At 35.6% G+C, this 22,860-nt stretch overlaps 4 protein-coding genes across 4 annotated transcripts; 1 reads left to right on the top strand and 3 right to left on the bottom strand.

Moving 5' to 3' along the window:
- Nucleotides 1-11: 11 nt before the first annotated feature.
- LOC109171826 (pentatricopeptide repeat-containing protein At5g16860) lies at nt 12-2,814 on the bottom strand. Its single transcript, XM_019320906.1, has one exon. It carries the CDS (start codon nt 2,812-2,814, stop codon nt 298-300), a length of 2,517 nt encoding a protein of 838 aa, XP_019176451.1. The 3' UTR covers nt 12-297.
- Nucleotides 2,815-3,162: 348 nt separating this feature from the next.
- On the bottom strand, nt 3,163-5,612 carry LOC109172068 (S-adenosylmethionine decarboxylase proenzyme-like). Its single transcript, XM_019321229.1, has 3 exons — nt 5,533-5,612; nt 4,764-4,911; nt 3,163-4,655 (listed from the first exon to the last, which is right to left on the bottom strand). Exon 3 carries the CDS (start codon nt 4,432-4,434, stop codon nt 3,346-3,348), a length of 1,089 nt encoding a protein of 362 aa, XP_019176774.1. The 5' UTR covers nt 4,435-4,655; nt 4,764-4,911; nt 5,533-5,612; the 3' UTR covers nt 3,163-3,345.
- A 5,830-nt stretch (nt 5,613-11,442) lies between these two features.
- Nucleotides 11,443-12,063, top strand: LOC109171825 (zinc finger protein 7-like). Its single transcript, XM_019320905.1, has one exon. The coding sequence runs from the start codon at nt 11,443-11,445 to the stop codon at nt 12,061-12,063; it is 621 nt and encodes a 206-aa protein (XP_019176450.1).
- Nucleotides 12,064-13,720: 1,657 nt separating this feature from the next.
- On the bottom strand, nt 13,721-17,311 carry LOC109171866 (purine permease 1-like). Its single transcript, XM_019320942.1, has 2 exons — nt 16,616-17,311; nt 13,721-14,112 (listed from the first exon to the last, which is right to left on the bottom strand). The coding sequence occupies exons 1-2, from the start codon at nt 17,309-17,311 to the stop codon at nt 13,762-13,764; spliced, it is 1,047 nt and encodes a 348-aa protein (XP_019176487.1). The 3' UTR covers nt 13,721-13,761.
- Nucleotides 17,312-22,860: the final 5,549 nt, after the last annotated feature.

Here is a 22,860-nt window from a genome sequence, read left to right as displayed (position 1 = left end):
GTCTGATAAGTCTACAACAGTGCATAGCAGCCTTGCAGGTTTGATATTCTGGGGGAAACTTTATGGCTTCTATGCAGTATATATATTTCTGGGAACATCTCATCCAAACAAAACACCATTTGAGGAAGCATCAAGAAATGAAATGAAAAAACATAGGGCAAGGAAAGCAGGATGAAAAGAACTATGAACTATCCATTGACTAACCGAGTGTGATCAGTATTCTTAAAAACTTCATCATCTTCTTGGATTTTTGCTGCAAGCCATCCAATAATCAGAGAGTAAAGAAGAATTACCTTGTTACCAGTATCCCCGACAAGAGCAAGATCCATTCTTGAAATGATGGAAGCGGCTTGAGTCTCTTAAAATAATTTCGTGATCAATGATCTTAGAAATGTATGTCATGGCCAAGTGACAATCTCCACAAACGCGTAGGTTCTTTGTTATCCTGATTGGCATCCCAGGAGCTGATGTGAGAATTCCATAAGCGAGGGCCAACTTTTCGCTATGTTCAAAGAGAAGATCGCCTTTCTCTTCATCATCCACATCATGTAGAGCAAAGCTCGTCTCTGGAACATACCCCATTCCTTTAATGCGATGAATCAGGTCAGCGAGGAGATTGTATATTTTATCAGACATTGGGTGCCTTCTATCTCCCACGAAGAATACTGCAGTCCCCTTCTTTCCTTGAACCCAACTACATCCAGGTCTCTTCTTGATCCCAGAGTGTTTCATCAGAGACCTTATCCTAGCTACATCTTTCCAACGTCTGGCATTAGCATATATGTTTGAAAGCAGTGTATAAGAGCCATCGTTCTCTGCCTCTAATTCTGACAATTTAGCTGCTGCATATTCCCCGATCTCCACATTCTTATGAACCCTGCAAGCACTCAGCAAAGAGAACCAAATTATTGAGGTAGGTTCCATAGGCATGTCCTGTATTAGCTTCATGGCTTTATCCAAGCGACCAGCGCGACCTAAAAGGTCTACCATGCAAGCGTAATGCTCAATCTCAGGAATGACTCCATGATCTCGGGTCATGTTATTGAAGTAATTCATTCCTTTTTCAACCATGCCTGAATGGCTACAGGCATATAGCACAACCAAGAAAGTCACACCATCAATCACCAGTTCTCCATGCCGCATCTTCTCAAAAACTTGGAGAGCATCATCGCCTCGACCATGCATTCCATATCCAGTCATTAAGGATGTCCACGAAACTGTATTCCTCTGAGTCATGACATCAAACACTTTTCTAGCTTTATCAATGTCCCCAGATTTCGCATACATGTCTATGAGACAATTAGACACAAATAACATGCAATTTTCATAGTGGTTGCGCAACACATATGCATGAATCTGCTGACCAACCCTGAGAGAAGCCAAACGGGCACATGCCATCAGGGCACAGGAAATTGTAAATCCATTTGGTATTATTGAATAACTATCATCCTTCATCATCACTGACAAAAGCTCCAATGCCTCATTGGCATCTCCATGCTGGGCATATGCACCAATAATGACAGTCCATGTCACTACATTACGATCTTTGCAATCAATAGCATCGAACATGGCACGTGCTATTTCTACATTCTTGCACTTGGCATACATATCAATAAGACCATTAATCACCATTAGATCCTCTTCGGGATCATTCCCTTCTAAACTCAACATCTGTTTGATGGCATAGCAATGAGTCTCTTTCCCCTGACGCAAGGCTCCAACAGCAGCACAGCCAGAAAGAACAGAAGCAAGGGTAACAATGTTAGGCCTCGTCCCAGAAAGCCTCATTTCCTTGAAGACATTAAGTGCTTCATAGCCAAACCCCCTCTGTGCATACCCTGCAATTACTGCACTCCATGTGATAACATTCAACTCAATCTCTTGATGTCTCATTCTTTCGAATAACCCTAGAGCTTCAGTAAATCTCCCTATCTGGGAGTACCCAGTGACCATTGCATTCCATGAAACCACATCTTTCACCTCCATACGTTCAAACACTTTGTTGGCTTCATTCATCTGCTCACACTTAGCATACATGTCTACAATTGCATTTCCCACAAAAACGTCTTCGTATAAACCTCTCCGAATAGCATACCCGTGAATTTGTTTGCCTAGCCGCCATGCCTTTGCAGGAGCACAGGCAGGAAGTACATTCACTAAGCTAATCACATCAGGGCGTAGCTCAATATCGCATTTTGCAATCATCGAACCAAAAACCCCCAACGCTCTCCTAAAATCTTGACTATGCGCATAGGCTGCCACAATAGAGTTCCACGAAATAACATCGTCAATTCCTCTCACAACCGTTTCGTCGAACACCTTGTGCGCGTGGTCCAGAGCGCCACACCGGCCGTACATGGCGATAACGCCGTTGCGTACGAAGACATTGGCGTCATGCCCAGTCACCACGCAGAAAGCGTGGACAGACTCTCCTCTTCGGAAGGAAGACAGCTCGCCGCAAGCCTTGAGCACGTAAGGAAAAGTGTACCCGTCGGGGGTCCACTGGAGCCTCAGCATCTCGCGGAAAAGCAAAAATGCGTGCTCGTAGGAACGGAAGAGGACGCCGCGCTTGATCAGATTGTTCCACCAGAACACAAGATGCAAGCACGCCGTTTCCGGGTCGGCCGAGAGGCCGCCGGCGACTACGAGCTTGGCCTTGATAGAAGACTTGCATCGTTTCAGAAAATCGGAGAACGCTGAAGAGGATGGTGCCGAAGAAGAGAAGAAGTAGGTAATGGTAGTAGAAGAAGAGCGGTGGAGGACAGCGGAGTTCGAGAATAGAAGCTTCAGAATCGGCGGCGATCGGAAGAGCATTGAATCTCATGCGTCAAGGCGGGAAAACTCCATTTCATCGACCTTAAATGACTACAAAATAGTAAAAGTAAAAAACTTGAAGGACTAAAGTTGTAAAAATGCCACTTTCAAACTTATTTAATTTTATTATTATTGAGTTAAAATGGTGAATTTTTCGGTATTTCAGTTATTCTTCATGTTTGGTTCATATTATTTTACTTTTTCAAGAGGATATAATATTCTCAAAAGAACAATTATATTAACTTATTATATAATACATATAATATTTAATTGTTTTTGTAATTGTATATTTTAATACGTCATATTAACTTATAAAATAATTATTTATTACTTAAGCACTCGAGTTTATTACTATCACAACATGTTCAACAATAACAAATGAACTCTGAATACGATAAATATCTAAAATGACAACATAACATAGACTACTAGATTGTCACCTAATGATTCCACATAACAGAATCTTTATTCCCCAACAAAAGTAGATAATATAAAAAGATACTAATAGAGAAGAAAAACTAGATCATCTGGTTAGAAGTGTTTCTTCACTCTTTCCTCGTCCTCGTTTTCACTCCAACAGCAGAGTAGGGTTGATCTGGGAGATCCACAACTACCAGTACTAGTGAAGCCACAGTACATAATTGATCCTCCCTTGCCAAGGTCTTCATAGCTCATTTCTCCACAGGCATATCCTTTCACATCGAGTTTGAACACAGAATCAAGCTTCTCTCCAATGGAGTCACAGTGCAAAGCAACAGAGAATTCAGCAGGTTGGAAGCAGGACAACACTCTCTGGATAAGGGCATCCAAGTTCACATCTTTGAAATCATAACCCATGGCTTCAAAACTTGCATAGCTGAAGCCATCCTCTGGGGTCACATGAATTGTAGAAATTGCGCCGCCCTCAACAGCATTCATTGAGTATCCGCATGGTTCGAAATCAAAATCACATATCTCTGATCCAGGAAGAATTTTGCTAATGCCAGAAGCATCAGTCATCACAGCAGCAGAACTAGATTGTGTCTTGAAAAACACAGATGCACTCTTCTTGTCCAAGCCAGTCATGCACATCTCCAAGGTATAGATGGGAAATGTGTTTTCTGCAGATTCAGCAGATGCAGAGTAAACATGCCATTGCTGCTGTTTTCCAGCACCACCCATCACATAGGCTTTGCTACCTGTACCGAGTTTACCAAAGTAACTGTCAAGAATGACAACTTCTTCGGAGAAATTACGATGCGGATATGGCTGAACCTCAGGAAAGTAAAAACTCCCACGAGTGTATTTCACAGATTTCACTTTGAGGCTGAGTCCATCGGCCAACTCTAGGATGGGAGGGATAGAGAGTAACAGCTTTGTAGTGCCACAAGTTTTAATGATAATCTTGTATGGGTACACAAAGAGGCTGGATTCAGAAAGAACATAGGAATCAACTTCATTATTTGATAATGATGAGACAATAGTGCACTCAGCTGGTTTAAGAACTTTGTCCAATTGCTCCTTAGAAAGAGCTCGGAGACCCCAACCTTCAGGGTCTGAAAACATTCCAGCTTCAAAGAATGAGATCTCAAGCCTCTTTTCATAGCCTTCAAATCCAATTGCAGAGGTTGACAAGGCCATCTTGACTTAAATCAAACACAGAGATGTTTGTGTTGCTCCAAAAGAGAGGTTTTTGTTGTTTCAAAAGAGAAAATGCTTGTTGTTTTAAAAGAGAGAATAGCGAGGACGAGTAAAGAAGGAAAGTATGAGAGAGCAGATGATATCTTTTAACTAACTATAATTTAACCACTGATTGTGGTTATCAAAAAACACGGGGGACCTCAGGATGGTTTGCGAGCGCACTGCAAAAAAAAGCAAATGAAGATAAATTAGGATTATGTATCATCTATAAGTGAAAGTGAAACCATCACAAACAATGGAAACAATGAAGAACATTTAAGTAAACTCACGTTGGAGTAAGCAGCAGTTCTGAATTTCTTGATTCCTCCGTTTGGTCGAACGTCCTCTACAGTGTAACCAAGGGGAGCCTCGTAGGACAAGGATTTACTACTGCTAGACTTCTTTTTCCCAGCTTTAGACTCCATCAGTTCATTACTCCTGCATGTTGGAATCAGCACAGGTAAATCAGAACAAATCATTATATTGTTTCAACGTAATAAAGGGTAAAATCATAGCGTAAACCAATCATAATTCCTGCTCTGCCAGAAGCTCAGATGCTAGCCTCCCACAAATTGCAGAAACTAAGGGATAACAAAATGATAAGATTTAAAAGCACGCAATTGGAGTTATCCTATAGTGTAGTCAAGATGAACTCAAACAGTATTTAACAACAAGTGCCTAATGATTCATTCATTAATCATTCCTAATAATCTAAGAATCTAATATTAGAACGAAGGACCCCGCTACAATCAACACTAAACCGTGCATTTGTACTTCAAAGACCAATATCTTTAGAATTTTCAAAACAGAATCCATTTGAGTTAGGAATAAATTCGACAGAGCAAATATACCAGGCCAGAAATTAAATAAAACGCAAAGCATCAAACTTAAAAACGACAAAGATATAATGTTACGAATCAATATATGCTTTTTGAAAAAAAATCAAAATCAAAATAACGAAAACTGATAAATGACATCCAAAAAATATACATTAAGGCAGTCAAATTCCACATCTCTGCAAGAACAATTAAAGCTAGAAAAATAAGAACCGTAACTTACAAATCAATATGGAATATGAAACTTTTAACGATCAACTGTCGTTTAATCCTCCTCTATCAAAGCCTTCGAGCAATCAAAATTAACAGTAACCTCAATCGGCAATCCAACCAACATGCACGTCACGGAATGCAAGTCAAACTAATACGAGTAACAACAGCAGATGATTGCCGTCTTCCTGCTCCGTATGTAAAGCGGCAGAACGAGATCGTAACCCTAGCAGCGGAGCTTTCTCGACGGCAGAATAAGCGGTTAGAAAAAGGGAGGGAAATTTTATAGAAAAGGAATAGCTTCTCAGGACCGTTTACGAGACGTGAATGAGCGGATGAATTTGCAAGACGCAGGGCCGTTTATATATACGCGGTAGGGTTGGGCAGTAGTACGCCACGTATGTTGGAGCACATTTACGGTCTTACCCTTCCGGAATTGTGTTGGAATTTGGATTCCTTATTTTTTGGTCAAGTGTCCAAAGCAGATCCTAAATGTAAGAGACATATTAAATTCATATTATATTCAAACTAATTTATATTTACATTGGACCAGTCCAATTAAGGAACAAAGTACGAATCAGGTTGATTTTTCCATACAAGGATTTAATGTATGCAATGTAACGATGGCTGGACTAACTTTTTGACTAATCTGTCCTCGTCTAATGTAACTTGAGAAAAATGCTCTTTAATTTCGCATAAAAAATAGGAAAAATGACATTTTTTTCCTTATAAGTTATATGCTTATAGCATTTTTTTTTCTTGAGTTATTCATGTATCTATATTTTTCCTATCAGTTAGGTTAAAAGTGACAGTTTTTTTCTCATTTATTGTTAAATGCACACTTTAAATACCCTTAAAAATAAGTATTTCATTTATTTTTCTTCTCCAAAAAATGATTGCTTATATGTATAAATGACAATGGTTCGATTCGAACCTAATCGTACACTGTAGCAACCGAACTGAAACAGTAGGGACATTTCTGGTTACGATTCAGAACCGTAAAAAAAAAAAAAAAAAATGTTAAATTTGGAATGACGGTTCAATCCGAAATTGGAACCTTCATAAAAGATTCTCGTTCCGATTTATCATTTACAAGAACCGTGGACTGGAACCGAACTGGCAGTTCAAACCGCAACTGGAACCTTCCTAAAAGGTTCCCGTTACGATTTATCAATTTCCATAACTGTAAACCGAAATCGAAGCGTAGTCATATCTACTCATATGTGGAATTATAATAAATGCGAAAATGATCAAACACTATTGGTAAATGATAAATCGGTTCGGTTTGGTTCCAGTTTCAATTTTGAACCGTTGATTCAAAATTTATTTATTTATGTAAATTTTATTTTTTATCGTTAAAATAGTCTAAATTCAACAATTATTTTATTTTATTTTATTTTATTTCGGTTCTAAATCGTAACCAAATCCTCTCTACTATTTCGGTTCAATTGTTACAGTGTCCAATTAGGTTTGAATCGAACCGGTACTCATCCCTACATATAAGCAATAATTAGTTGGAGAACAAAAAAAAATACGGAGTAAATGAAATACTAAGCGGGAGAAAAATCGTCGCTTTTAACATAACTAAGCGGCATATATACATGAATAACTCAGGTAAAAAAAGTGTTATAAGCATATAACTCGCGGGGGGAGAGGGGGGGGGGGGGGGGGGGGGTTGCCATTTTCCCTTCTAATTATTATAAAATACATATTTGATGTTAACCGGGTGCCATTTCCCCTTCCCAATCAGCTTGAAAAATATAATCAATAATTTACCGGGTACCTGAAGGTAACTTACAAAATAGTGTAATTGTATTTTTTTTTTTTTTTAATTTAAGGTTCTAATTTGAGTTTTTTGAAGTTGAAAGGCCTAATTGAATGAATCAATATAGCTAGCGGACTTATTTGACCCTTATCCCTTTTAATTTTAAAGTTTATTGAAATACATGAAAATTATGTTAAGAGTATTAAAGTACAAAATAATAATTACAGAGTATAACATAAAAGATAACTCCAAAACCAAACAAGTTTATATTACATATTTCAATTATAACCAAACACATGAATCTAACATTCCCAACCATCAAAGATAATTTAACATTTCATGAACCAAATGATTTTGTCGGAATTGTCGGTGACAAAAAAAAAATTACATTTTTGTTTACTAAACACTCATAACCATGGAGCGTTATGTTGTGCAACCGTGTGCACCATGCATGGTGCACACGGTTGCAAAAACGACGTCGTTTTGACGTCCGACTTAAAAAAAAAAATTCAGAATTGCATAACTACACATCTGTTACTTCATAACTATACATCCAGAATTGCATAACTACACATCCATAACTTCGTAACTATAAATCCATAATTGCATAACTACACATCCATAACTTCATAACTATACATCCAGAATTGCATAACTACACATCTATAACTTCATCACTATAAATCCAGAATTGCATAACTACACATCTATAACTTCATCACTATAAATCCAGAATTGCATAACTACACATCCATAACTTCATAACTATACACAGGCCGGCCCAGGGGCATGGGCAGCTTGGGCACCTGCCCATGGCCCAAGTCTATAGGGGGCCCATAGATAATGTATTAATATTATATATATATATATATATATATATATATATATATATATATATATATATATATATATATATATATTAATACGTCGTACTTAATAGATAATATATATTTAAATAAAAAACGAATAACAGAGGAAAAGAGTGGAAGACGGAAAAACGGGAATACGAAGATGAGACGCCGCCTTCTGCCTCTTCTTCGCCACTCTCCAGGTTGCCGTCCTATGTCTCGCGCCCTCGCCTTCAGCCTTCGCCAGCCTAATCTCAGTAATCTGCAATTGCAAAGGTATTTTATGATTTGGGAATTTAGGATTTAGGAACTGTACTCCAAAAAAAAAAAAAAATGATCTACAGATTAGGTTTAAAATTGCAAATTAGGCATTGCTATTTGTTAATGTAATATGAATTTATGAATTGTTATTTGTTAATTGTTAGGATTTAGGAATTACATATTACATTCTCACAAAATTAGTAAGTGCATATTACATTCTAAATTAGGAATTCTTATTTGAGAAAGAATTTTTTTTTGAATGTAATATGAATTTAGGAATTATGAATTTAGGAATTTTTATTTGTGAATGAAATTAGAAAGTGCAGACTACATTTAAAAAAAAAAATTTGATTTGTCAGGCCTGCTATTACTTGTCCTCATAAATTATCAAGTTTCAGTTCAGTCTGGTTGGCTCAAACTCCTTTGATTTCATCTCCACATTCTCCACTGTGGCACACTGGCACTGTAGACATAGCTAGACTACTATAGTTTGTTTGTTTAGTAGAAAAAAATAAATGCAATGTTCATCTTACAGGCCCGGCATTACATATTATAGCGTATTACATTTTGAAATTGATTTGAAGATTACATTTTGAATCGCAGATTACATTAAAAAAATGAAAAAAAAATGAAATTGAAAAATGAATTGCATATTACATTTTGAAATTAGGAATTATTGATTTGTTGTTTAAGAGTTGGGAATTAGGAATTTTATTTGTCTTTTAATTCTATTTCTTAAGATTCCTATGTAGAATGAAATTGTAAGTTTATTAGGTTTATTATATGAAGATTGCTTTTATTTTATTTTATTTTGTAAGTTGTGTAATGTGTTTATTCATTTATTTATGTAGGGATTGAAGATACATCTTTACCGGTTGGTAGAAATAAAGATTGTTGATTGGCTATTTCAATATTCATAAATTTAAATTTTTCATATAGGGGCCCTTTTTTAAAATTTCGCCCCGGGCTTATAAAATGTTTGGACCGGCCCTGACGTCTAACATTCATAATTACATAACTACACGTCCATAACTTCATAACTATAAATCCAGAATTGCATAACTACACACTCATAACTTCATAACTATACATTCAGAATTGCATGCATAACTACACATCCATAACTTCATAACTATACATTCATAATGTGAAACTATAACTGCATAACTATACATTCAGAATTGCATGCATAATTACACATCCATACTTCATAACTATAAATCCAGAATTACATAAATACACATCCATAATTTCCTAACTATAAATCCAGAATGTGAAATTATAAAATTATGAACATATATTTACATAACTAACAGCAATTGAAGTTGATTTTTTTTTATTTAAATAAAACGACGTCGTTTTTACATCCGTGTGCACTATGCATGGTGCACACAGATGCATAACATAATTTGCACATAGCCATTAATCATAGATTTGGGCCCGTAACTATTAATCTTAGATTTAGACTATTGCATATTTAAAAATTTTAGTCATAGTTATAGGGAAAAAAAGATTAAATAAGCCTAAAAAAAAATTTAATTAGAGAATATGATTTTTAATTGAAAGGGTAATCAAATTTTATAATTATGTTCTAAAAAATTGTCAACTAAAGACTAACATTTGAGAGTACATGTAATAGAACTCGTCATATATAATAGGTTCAATCAGATAGTATAAAATTTAATTTGGTGTTAAACATTTTCATATAAAAATATATTTTATTTTTTAGACCAAGTTCATACTAATCTTTTTTCTTTTCTTTTTTTTTTTTAAAAAATTATCCGAGGAATGGCCAAGCCCGGTGACTCAGTTCATACTAATCTTTAACACTAATTAAGTTTATTTAAAAAACAATTATGTTTATACCAAATTCAAATTAGTGGATTTTAGTCGTTAGGAACTCATTTAAAATATTTCTTCATTAAGAGTACCATTTTCCAACTGGCATACAATTAATCTGACAATACTTACTTAAAATAAACTTTGTACTGATCAAAAGATCAACTTTTTCATTGTCATTTATCTGGCAAATTATTATTGCGTGATGTTCACACAGTGTTGCGTTGACCATAATAAAAAGCACATTTTTAATATATTAAAAATACATTATTCGTATATTGAGTATACATTATATAAAATGATGTATTTTCAGTACTCAAATAATATATTTTTCCTGAATACATTGTACATTTTTAATATATTAAAAGTATATTATTTGTCTACTGAATATACATTATTTAATAATATGATCCACATAATTATGTGACCATGGTCCACAAAATAATGATTGATTTTATTTGTGGTGCAATTTTCCAACTTATATATAAGTAAGATTTTTTTAAAGAACAGCCAATTTTTTTTAAAACAATTTTCCAACTTAATTATATGGCCCGAAAGTGATGGCCGACCAAGTGCACACATTCGGTTTTTTTTTTTTTTTTTTTTTTTTTTTGTCACTAAAAAAGAAAATAAAAACAGTGACTATTGTACCAAATTTTGTATTTCTAATGTAAATTTATTTAACTATATAATATATTATAGTGAGACTAATTAATTTATAAGTAATGAATAAATATGAAAAAGAATTGCATGTATCACAAATCATATCAAGTAGTAGTGAAATAGCATATATATAAAAAATTAATAATAATCATAAGACAATTAGTAATTACTGATTAGCAATTATTTATTACTTGAGATCATATAATAAACTCACAATTCCATAAATGAAAATTTTAAATACTTAAATAAACGTGAAATAATCAGGAGTTGAAGTTGCAGATCCATGTACTACAATTTTAGTCATATTTAAAATTTTGGTAAATTTGGAAAAATATTTACTGACCGAGTATGGAAAAAGTATTATCATTTTTTCTAATTTGGAATGAATGTATAACGCCATATGAAGATTTAATTGTTTTTCAAAAATGTGTAAAATTTCCATAATGGGCTATTTAGAGAATTTATTCGATTCGATATACTATTTATACCTGTTCAATTCAGACTCTAGTCATATCCTCGAGTCAAAAATCTTGGCTTATTTGTCTAGATGGAAGCAATAATTAGTAATAGCAATTCCTCGAATGAGGGAGAGCCTAATGAACGTCGAGATGATGATTCTTTACCAGCTAATAAGAATTTCTCTTGCAAATTTTGTAAGAGAGAATTCTCGAGTTCTCAAGCTCTCGGTGGCCACCAAAACGCTCATAAAAGTGAGCGTGCCTCGGCAAAAAGGCGCCAAGGGTTGATCGATACCTTTGTCAACTCGCGCTACCATCCTTACTATCCTCGCCCCTACTCAACTTTTTCGTCACAAATGCCCATCTATAACCCTTTGATCAATAGGTCCCTTGGAATGCCCAACTTTCCTAGGCTGCCTTTCTATCATCAACCGTTACTTTTGGGACAAAACTACTCTCGCCTTGACATGATAAGGCCAGCAAGTAATCTGATGATCAATAATGGTCCTTTTGCGACGACTTCCGTCGCAAATTCATCTAAACTGGATATCAACATGGGTCAATTTACTTCTACGATTAAAGTTGATGGTAATCGTACTTTTGCAGGTGATTCAAAAACTGAAGGTCAAAACAATCCTTTATTGAGAGATGATAAGAAGGGAAAGGATGAAGAAGATGCTTGGGGGATCAATTTGACTCTGAAGCTTTAATTGTGTTTTTTTTTTTTTTTTTTCCTTTCAAATTGTTATTTTATGCATTGAATTGCATTTGCAATGTTATCTTATTATTATTATAATCAAAGTAAACTTTTTTACTTTTGTTTTAGTTTTTTTTTTAATTATTTGAACTTTTAATTAAATGCATGTTTTTGTTTTTAATTTAATTGGATCGATAATATAATGCTATAAAATACACTTAAAAAGAAAATAATTTAAATGTATAAATATAAATGTCCCAAGACATAACTCAATAATAATATGTGTAAAGATTAGAGCAAAATATCTCAACAACGTTGACACAAGACACATACAAATTCGATTTCAATATGTAATTTTATGGGCACCAGTATAATAAGCTCTTCGTTCCTTGTATTTTTGACTTAGCGCTACAAAATGAATGGTATATGCAAATCTATAGTAAGCAATTGATGTGAAAGTACATTTTTTTTAGTACTACCGATGTGAAAGTAAATTAATAAAGCTACAATAGTGTTCATGTGTATAGAATGTGCGCGCATGTGCTTACGTGTGCAACGTATGTCATTGTGCATGTATACGTACGTATGCACGTGTGTTATAAGAACGGTTGCAGGAGGCGCTAGGCATAGAGGAACGTTTAGTGCCTAAACCGTCTAGGCGGTTAATTAAAAAAACAGTGCACGTGTACTTACGTGTACACACATAATAAAAGTTGAGGTAAATTTTTAGAATCCAGGTAGTATTTTTGTAGAGTGAATTCCATTTTTGGTCCTACTATTATAGGGGTGTTTCCAATTTCAATCCACTTTAATTTTTTTTGCCACTTTACAACCACTGTTATTGAATGTGTTCCACTTTTAGTCCACCGTTAATATTTCCGTCAAGAGGCCGTATAATCAAAGGGTATTTTGGTCTTTTTATGTTTGTCTCTTTTCTTTTAATCCAGGTGTTTCGTCCTCCTCCTCCTCCGATATTCGAAGATGGCTCTTCGAACAACGAGAATGGGAAGCCAAAGCTACATCGTTTCGTTCGTTCCAACATGGGTCGGCGAGGTTTCTTAGGTTTTATGTTTAATGTTCTCATTTCTTTAGTCAAACATAGTCTTGGATGAGAAGAAATGTCAAAATACCCCTAGATTATATGGCCTCTTGATGGAAATACTAACGGTGGGACTAAAAGTGGAACACATTCAATAATAGTGGTTCTAAAGTGGCAAAAAAAATTAAGGTGGACTAAAATTGAAAACGCCCCTATAACAGTAGGACCAAAATTGGAATTCACTCTATTTTTGTACGTACTGCAAAGGTCTATCTTTCATTTTCAACATCTTTTACTCTCCAATATTTTTCTTTTATGTTGTAAAAATGTACTAGGTTCCTCTTCAAAATAATTATTTCAATTCATATTTTACAAAAATAAAAAAAAATTATTTTTGACAATGTTATTCTTTGAAAAAATAATTTCTTAAATTAACTTAAAGTACATAATTTGTTAACTACAAATACATAATCTGAATTAAGGTATGTTAACGGTACTACAAATACATAATCTGAATTAGGGTTTACAACACGCATGATAGACCTGATCCACGATATAATTTGCAATAAATATTCAACAGTTGTTAATCAAACTGGAATCCAAAACATTAAATTGCATCACCAAGCCTAAACCTTTACGGGTCACCATAATTAATAACGACAAAGTTGTCGTCTAAGCCTCTTCTGGAATAAGCATCTGATCATCTACTGTTTGGGGAGCTGTGGATTTCGTCCCATTTGCTGCTGCCATCTCGCCATAGAAATAGAAAAAGAAACCCCAAAGAGAGAGCGCGAGAGCGATACCCTTCTCGGCGTGGAAGGTTTCCTTGAAGAAGACGACGGCTAAGATTTCAGTGACGGGGAGGAGAAGGGTCGTCACTATACCTGAAAACAGCGACGAAGCACAAAAGATGACTCCAATGGCTCCCACGAAGAACAACTGCCAAACCACGGCGCTGCATGCTACCACCAAATAGTACTTGCCTTCTCCTAGTTCGAACTCTCTTGCCTCCCTCGGAATTGCCTGCAAATTCCTTATTTTCAATGCCAAATTTAACCGACTAGATTCAAAATTAATTTTCAGTTTGTTCCTAAGCGGTAGATTGTGAATAATAAATAGAGTCTAGATAGGATAGCAACAAAGTTATACCCAAACAAAGTTATGGACTCTTTGTGGGCACCAAACATCACTTGAAACCTTGTACTTACAAAATCAATTGAACTTGGCTAAGGTTGCATTTTTCTTTTTAAGGTATGTATTAGATAGTTTAATTGGATTTTTTTTCTTATAGTTTGTTGAAAACTAAAGAGTTAGGTTTATCTATAGGGTTGTGTCTGTTTATGAATAGGTGTCAGTTATGGGTAGTTACTTACAGTTATGTATTTGTGTATATATATGTACTGTGTTTCTGTATTAGAAACAGAGATAATACCAATATAATTTCAGTTTTATATTCATTTCCTAGTCTTGATTCTTCATATTGTTTCCGCCTAACTGGCGGGTGGCATTATTCTCCACTCGCCAGGCCATTCCATCTTTCAAATTCAACATGGTATCAGAGCCTACTTTCCTAGGGTATTTCAAACATCAAAATTGTATTTTTCCTTGTGATGTATTCTCCGGTGAAAATTCCAGATTGTTGTTTTGCCCTTGGACCTTTTGGTGAAGTTTGAAGGCTTTTTGGGTTGGTTGCCAAACCTCTTTCCGGGGTGTTTTTGGTATAACCATATTTGTTTCTTTATATTCGGTATACCATACTTAGTCCCTAGGGTTTTCATGTTTGGCACCTTGTTTATTTTCGGAAGCTTCTTTTGTTATTCACTTATCCTATAAGAGGTATAAAAAACAATCATGTGGTTTTCTTGGTATTCATACAACAATCTATGGGCTCTACTACATCCCCTTTGCTGCTCATAATTTGGTTGCTCTGCCGTTCTTGATGGAGATTGTTGAATGGCAAATCCTAGAATGCTTATGCTGCTGTGAGGGTGTTCGTGTTAATCCTCGCCCTTGGTGACTTCATTCCCAAGGTTGTTTGTGACAAGCTTCGCCCTGGTGCCTTCATTCCCAAGGGTTGTTTATAGCATTTGGTAGGGAATATCCCGACCGACATAACTTTACCCCGGCCGGTGTGCCTTTGTCTTTGTCTTCTTGTCTTTGCAGGTAACAGGTCGGGCTTCTAGTGAAGAACCCGGTCGAGGTCCGACCGGGAGTTGCTCGAGCGGCAGTGTCGACCACCGAGCGGTAGCCCTTAGGCGAGAAAGCTGACGAAGGACACGTGGCGGCTCCACGCGTTGACAGGCAGGGCACCCGGGACGACGACACGTGGTGGCTACGTGGGAAGCATGCCGAACAGCCGGATTTGTGTCTCCGGTTCCGCGGCTATAAATACCCGCGATAGCTACAGTGTGGAGGACTTTTGGACGATCGATAGGTTGTTGTTAGAGAATCCCGACCGCAGTCAGTCGGTACTCAGAGCAACCAAGTAGATTGTACTTAGGGCTTCACTGTAATCAATAAAAGACATTTACTTGCTTTAATTGGTCTCGTATTCACTTAATTACTACTTACGTGGCAATTAACACTATCAGCATTGTTCCTCCGAAGCCATCCAACACTGTTATTCTCTAGCTGCTTTTAATCTTCATTTGTAATGTAGAGTGTATGTTTTAATCCAAGCTTGAAACTTCTAGATGTTCCAGCTTGAGGGGGAGTGTTGAAAACTAAAGAGTTAGGTTTATCTATAGGGTTGTGTACGTTTATGAATATGTGTCAGTTATGGATAGTTACTTACAGTTATGTATTTGTGTATATATATGTACTGTGTTTCTGTATTAGAAACAGAGATAATACCAATATAATTTCAGTTTTATATTCATTTCCTAGTCTTGATTCTTCATATTGCTTCCGCCTAACTGGCGGGTGGTATTATTCTCCACCCGCCAGACCATTCCATCTTCCAAATTCAACATAGTTAAATACTGAAATGATCCATTGACTATAGTAAAATTACTAATTTTATCCCTGACTTGTTTTTTTGTTTTTTTTTTTTTTTTAAAGTTCTCAAACTTTGTAAATCTTAATTAAATTGGTCATTAGTTCGGTCAACGTCAGAAATTTGTTTAATTCGAGGGATTGCTGAAATTTTACATCACAATGCAAGCATCATTTCCTATCTTATTGAACGAAAAGTTAATTATCAAAATAGTCCCTTGACTATAGTGAAATTACCAATTTAGTCTCGAATAATTACCGAAATGGACGCTTGACAATTGCAAAACCATTAATTCGGTCCCGAATTAAACAGACATATGACAACTAAACAAATGAATAATCAAATTAGTTAAGATTTTTAAAATTGAAGACTTAATTACATTTAAAAAAGTATTAAAGACTAAATTAGTAGTTTCGCTATACTCAAGACCATCTCGTTAATTAACTTTTTTTCATTTATCAAAAAAAAAAAAAAAAAAAAAAAAAAAAAAAAAAAACTCTTTTTCATAGTAACTAAGTAATAGGATGGGACCTGGAAGTCTTTGTTTATGAGCATTCCGACGGTGCAAAACGCCGTCGCCGAGAAACAGATTACTGCCTGAATCTCCAACACCACCGTGTAGCTGATCTCACCCGTTTTCACCACCTTCTTATTCATCAGCTCGATCAACGGCAAAATAGCTCCGTACAGGGCCGCCGCCGCCACCATCATCGCGAACCCAAACACGTAGTCCGCCGTCGACTCCCCCTTCCACCGGTCCCCGTTAGACCGGACCGCCAAAACCGCCGCCGCCATCGTCAAAACATAAACGGCGTTGACGGAATGCGCCGTGAACTTCTGTTTCACCAGAACGAAAGCGAAGCCGGCCGTGAAAGCCAGCTCGGTGGAGATAACCAGCCCAGCCGTGGAAGCCGGGAGCCTGGCTTCCCCGTAGGCGTAAAGGTAATCGTCGAGCCCCTGAAGAACGCCGATCGCCGCGCTGGCTAGGAATACGGCTGGCTTCATGAGAATCGGCTTGGCTTTTTCGGGGCCGTGGCTTCGGCTTCGGCGGCGCAAATAGGATATGAGCAGAATGGCGGGCATTACCGGCCAGCCGGCTGTTACGAGCCAGCTGGAAAGCCATATACGCTTCCCGCCGCGGATGAAATAAAGCCGCATGATCAATGGGCCGGCGCAGTTGCCTACGGCTAACATTATACAGCTCAGCACAAGAAGTGCTCTTCTCATCCGCCGCCGCCGGCTAACGTCGTCGGCTTCCATTTCTTTGTTTCTGTTCATTTTCTCTTCTATATAATCTACAGTTCTACACTAATAACGAATATATATAGATACTGATTTAAATTAGGATGGGCTTTTGATATTGTCGGTGCGAATTGCACCATTAAGTATACATAAAGTCTTTGAAAATGTATCAGAATCAAATGCATAAATACACCACACACAAAAATACACTATATCTAATGGTACATTTTTTAATATTTTGTGATATATTTATATATACTTAACAGTGTCTAATTGTACGATCATACAGAAAACACTATTCGCACTCAAACTTGACCCTATATATAGGTGTGTGTTTGTTTGTTCTGAGTAAACTTTAAAAATGGAAGACAATGTGGCATAACGAAGTTGTTTGTTTGATAAAGAAGTAATATCATATTTTGTTTTCAATTTTGATTATTCTTTCAAATTTAGTCATACACAAATAATTTTGTTATATTTTAGCCATGACTCTAATGTGACGGATATATTAAAAACAGCTCAAAAATATAGACTCCGGGCTACCTCCAGGTAGAGCTGGTCTCTAGGGCTGAAATGATAGCTCTTAATCATGGACATTGACTTAGTCTCGTGACCCAACGTACCTTATTTTTAAGGGTTTTGTTAGGTCCCTACCTTGTAATATTATATAAATATGGCCATTGTACGTCTTGGCCTAGAGAGATCATGTTCCACTCTTTCAATCTCTCTTGTAATCATTTTTATACAAGTCTTTAATACAATGCATTATCTTTCATACTCAATATCTTGTATTTATGTAATTATTGATTTAATTAATTCAAATCACTCGAGTTAAGTAACAAACACTTTGTTCTTGATTGATATTACATTTTTTTTATATAAGTATTACATTTTCATCTCGACTCGACTCATTTCACGAACAAGAATCCGTGAGATGATCTCACACAAGTTTTCACTTTTTAAAAACTTTAAATACGAAAATAAAAATTATTTTTTAAAAAATTAAAGTTGTAACCATATTCAAGAGATTGTTTTGAAAATAATGTTCCCTTCAAATATTCTAGCAAATATCATATCCCTTCATAATTATTACTACTATGAAAGCCGGAAAGCCGGAAGTGGAAAGGTGCTTCGCCCAAACAAGGTATCAACAATGACAATAAGAATTAACGTTGCCTACTTCGAACTTTGCTATTCATTTCTTCATGTCCATATGACACCTTAAATTAAACAATCTTGCAGTATTAGAGAATATTTTTGGGTACATATATGATCCTCCTGAGCTTTGAAATAACGAGTCAGGTGATGACTAATCGGGTTTGAGTAAAGAAAATAATATCTGTTACGAGTTAGCTAGTTCATCAAGGCCACTACGGAATACATTTCAAAAATGTTAATAGTTCTTGATTATATTATATTATTTACATTAGTGAATAACGTGCATGTAACCATTGCATCAAAAGTAATTTGTTGACTTAATATTATCTTTGTCTCATTAATTTTTAGTTAATATTTTATTGAGGTGATAATATGTAGTTTTTTTTTTTTTTTTTAAATGAATATTGTTGCTTTTCACGTTTTTCAAATTCTATACATATACCTTTCTTTTTTTTGGAAAACGGAACTTAATTGATTATATCAGAGTCAATGATCGCAACAAGAAAACTAGGAGGAATATCAAACCACTTCTCAGGACCTGACACGGGAACGACTTCCCTAGCTAACACATGGGCCGCACGATTCGCAGATCGCTTAGCATAACTAAAGTGAACCCCATTGAGCATAGAGGCCACTTGCTTTACATCCTCAACTAAAAAATCAAAAGCATTAAAAAAAGGTTCAGAATTTAACGCATTAATACAGAGTTGGGCATCAGTTTCCACATCTACTTCCCCCATCCCAATATCATGCAACCAAGACAGGGCCCCCCTCACGCACAACACCTCAGCCTCAACTACAGAATACTGGCCTTGCACGCAAATGCTATTAGCAGCCATGAAATGCCCATTCTCATCCCTCAACACCCACCCAACCCCATTCTATTACGAACAGAGTCAAAGGCAGCATCAGTATGCAGCTTCAACCTCCCGGGATCTGGCGGTTGCCATACCTCGCTGACCACACCCCCACCTCGGCAATCCTCCCCCTCAACATGTACGAACCTCCAATTCTGCCAATATGCCAAAGCCTCCCGTACAACCGTATCCCTTGAGAACTGCTTTCCCTGCCAGACACACGCATTTCTGCTCTGCCATACACATACCTTTCTAACTTCTCATTTTTATAGCTTTTATGTCTTGGTTGAAAAAATCGTTAGATACTTTTCGGGCGGGGCACCTGAGGCGGCAATTAATTGACGCCTAGGCGCTCATGTATTTTTTTATTTTACTTTTTGTTTTTAAAAATTTTTTAAGACTAATAATTTTAAATTATTTAATACTTTAATAGTTAATACTAAAATGATAAATATTAACCTAAAAAACATCTAGAGTTTGAACAATTTAGGGTTATTTCGCTCAAAACAATATTATTTGGAGTGAAATAATCCTTTAAAAAAAAAAAAAAGAATAGCTAATCGCTCGACTAGGCGACCTAGTCGGTGCTTATGAGATCTAGTCGGCGCCTAAGAGGCCAAGGTGGTCAGCGCCTAAGAGGCCTAGGTGGTCAGCGCCCAATCGTTATGCCATGGAACCGTGTTCACCATAACACGGTCCCAACGGTAACGGTGCACCGTTATCTTTTTTTTTTTTTCTTAATTAACTGCGCGACTTTTCTTCTTCATTTTCACATTTCGCGGTTTCACTTCTTCTTCGCGCAAGTTTCTTCTACATTCATAAATTATGAATGTGCAGTTATGAAATTATGAATTTTCTTTTATGAGATTATGAATTTTCTGTTATGAAATTATGAATTTTCTGTTATGAGATTATGAATTTACAGAAAATTCATAATTACATAAATGTAAATTCATAATCTCATAACAGAAAGTTCATAATTTAATAAACGTTTTTCTTTTATGCGATTATGAATTCTATGTTGTTCATAATCTCATTATAGAAAATTCATAATCTAAACAAACGTGCTCCGTTAACAGCACATTAATTATTATTTTTTTCTGTAAAAATGACACTGTTTGGACCCGTGTTCACCATGAATGCTGAACACGTTTCCAGGGCATAATTTGCGGTCAGCGTCTAAGCGGGCCAAGCGGCCTAGTCGACCACCTACACCACTGATTATGGTGATACGCTAGGCGGCCGACTGGCAAGTAGAGGGGATTTTTACAACACAGAGTTAATATTACTAGTCAAATATTGCTTATTGTGCAAGAAAAGTAAATACAAAAAAAAATTAAGTAAATTTTTATTTGTACTTAATTTGAACAAGAAGAGAAATCCGAATTTAAAAACAATAAAAATAAAATAAAGAAAGAAAAGAGAAATTAAAACCTATTTCCATTGGCCCAAAGTCGTGGCTTTTAACCCATCAAATACGGCCCAAAAAGATCTGTCTTGTGGCCAAATTAAAAGTTCAAAAAAAAAAAAAACACATTTTTGTCCCTCAAATTTTCGTTTGCAAGGTGGAAACGGTTCTATATTCATAATTACTGGACTCTATGTTCACAATTATAAAATTTTATGTTCATAATTTTTGAACTTCATTTCACAATTATTAAACTCTATATTCACAATTACAGAACTCTATGTTCATAATTACAGAACTCTATGTTTATAATTATAAAGCTCTATGTTCATAATTTTTGAACTTCATATTCACAATTATTGAACTCTATATTCACAATTACAGAACTTGATGTTCATAATTTTTGAACTCTATATTCACAATTATGACAGTTTTGGTGGACACGGTTCCACAACATAATTTGCCATAATTTTCACAATGGGTTGTTTTGGTTCTCACTAAAAGTTATAGGGAAAATGGTCAAATAGTCACTTAAACTTTACACCAAAAGTCAATTAGGCACTTAAACTTTAAAAAGTTACAATTAAACCCTCAAACATGTCAAATTGAGTCAATGAAGCCCATGAACCTATAAATGACCTATAATTACAGGTCATTTTCATCCAGCGAAAAAAATCCAACGACTGGCAACGGTCAAGCTGTCGCCGATCTCCATATACGGCGGAAGGCGACCATTCTGGTCGCTTTCTCCAAGGGAAGGCAACCAGGAAACTAGTCGTCATCCCTTGGAGAAGGCAACCAGATTTCTGGTCGCCTTCTACAAGTGAAGGCAACCTATTTGGTTGCATTCTCAGGGAAGGCGACCAGATTTCTGGTCGCCTTCTCTAGTGGAAGGTAATCGGTTCTGGTGGCCTTCCCCCGAGAAGGTCGCCTTCCGCCGTATATGGCGATCAGCGACAGCTTGGCCATCGTCGGTCGCCGGATTTTTTTCGCTGGAATTAAAATGAACTGTAATCAAAGGTCATTTACTGGTTCATGGATTTTCTTAGCTCAATTAAACATGATTGAAAGTTTAATTGCACATTTTTAAAGTTTAAGTGTCTAATAAACTTTTGGTGTAAAACTTAGGGGCTTATTTAACCCTTTAAATGTATTCTTAACTCTAAAAAATTGTTACAATTTTGATTCTCTGTCAAGCGAAAATGTAAAAATCATTCATTAAAATGTAGTTATTCACCAAAAATCAAACACCCAAAGTATTGAAACGCTTATGGCTATGTTTTGGCAAACTTAGCAGAAAGCTTAAAAGGAACTGAAAAGCTATAAACCATGAGCTGAAAATTGAAGAGTTATTAAGCTAGCTGTTATGCTTGAAAGTGTTTGGTAAAATTATATATATATATATATATATATATATATATATATATATATATATATATATATATAACCAAACGGTTTTTAATAATAAATCAAAACAAACTGTTCAATTCGTTTTTGATAATTCGAACCGAAATGCCTACCTCTAATAAAAAGTGTAAAAAATGTATCAACGGTTTACTTTTTATTCTGCAATACATATCGCAACTAAATATTTAAAATGATAGTCAAATTATTATACATTTATTATTTATATATATAATTATATACTAGTGTTTTACGTGTGTTATACACATAAGAAAGTATGTTATCATGATTTTTAAATAAAAAAATAACAACGTCTCACCTAAAATCATTTTAAAAAAAGTTTTCAAAATTTATTTTTTTCATTATTACGTTGTGAGCCATCATCCCAAGAGCGGCAAGAACAATGTGCCATTTTGCGTCTTTATCGAAAAGAACATCCCACACCTTATATCTCTGATTTATTCTTATCTGGATTTAGTTAGCATCAATACTGATAATTATTTTTCATTAATTTTTCTTTCTTTCTTTAGTTTCCCTTGGTGGGTGGATGTTGAGAAGTCCATATCCAGCATTCTATCATCGAAATATGATACTGACTGCTACATAAGCATACGAAATTAAAATTGCACATTTATTACTAATTATAACTCTTGACATAATGGTAAGCGTTTGATCATAATATAATTTTAATTTAGTAAAAAAATTTA

The sequence above is a fragment of the Ipomoea nil genome, unplaced genomic scaffold (genome assembly GCF_001879475.1).
Source record: "Ipomoea nil cultivar Tokyo-kokei standard unplaced genomic scaffold, Asagao_1.1 scaffold0382, whole genome shotgun sequence".
Lineage (NCBI taxonomy): Eukaryota > Viridiplantae > Streptophyta > Magnoliopsida > Solanales > Convolvulaceae > Ipomoea > Ipomoea nil.
The sequence above is the reverse complement of the archived record's forward strand: the minus strand, read 5'-3'. Positions and strand labels throughout refer to the sequence as shown.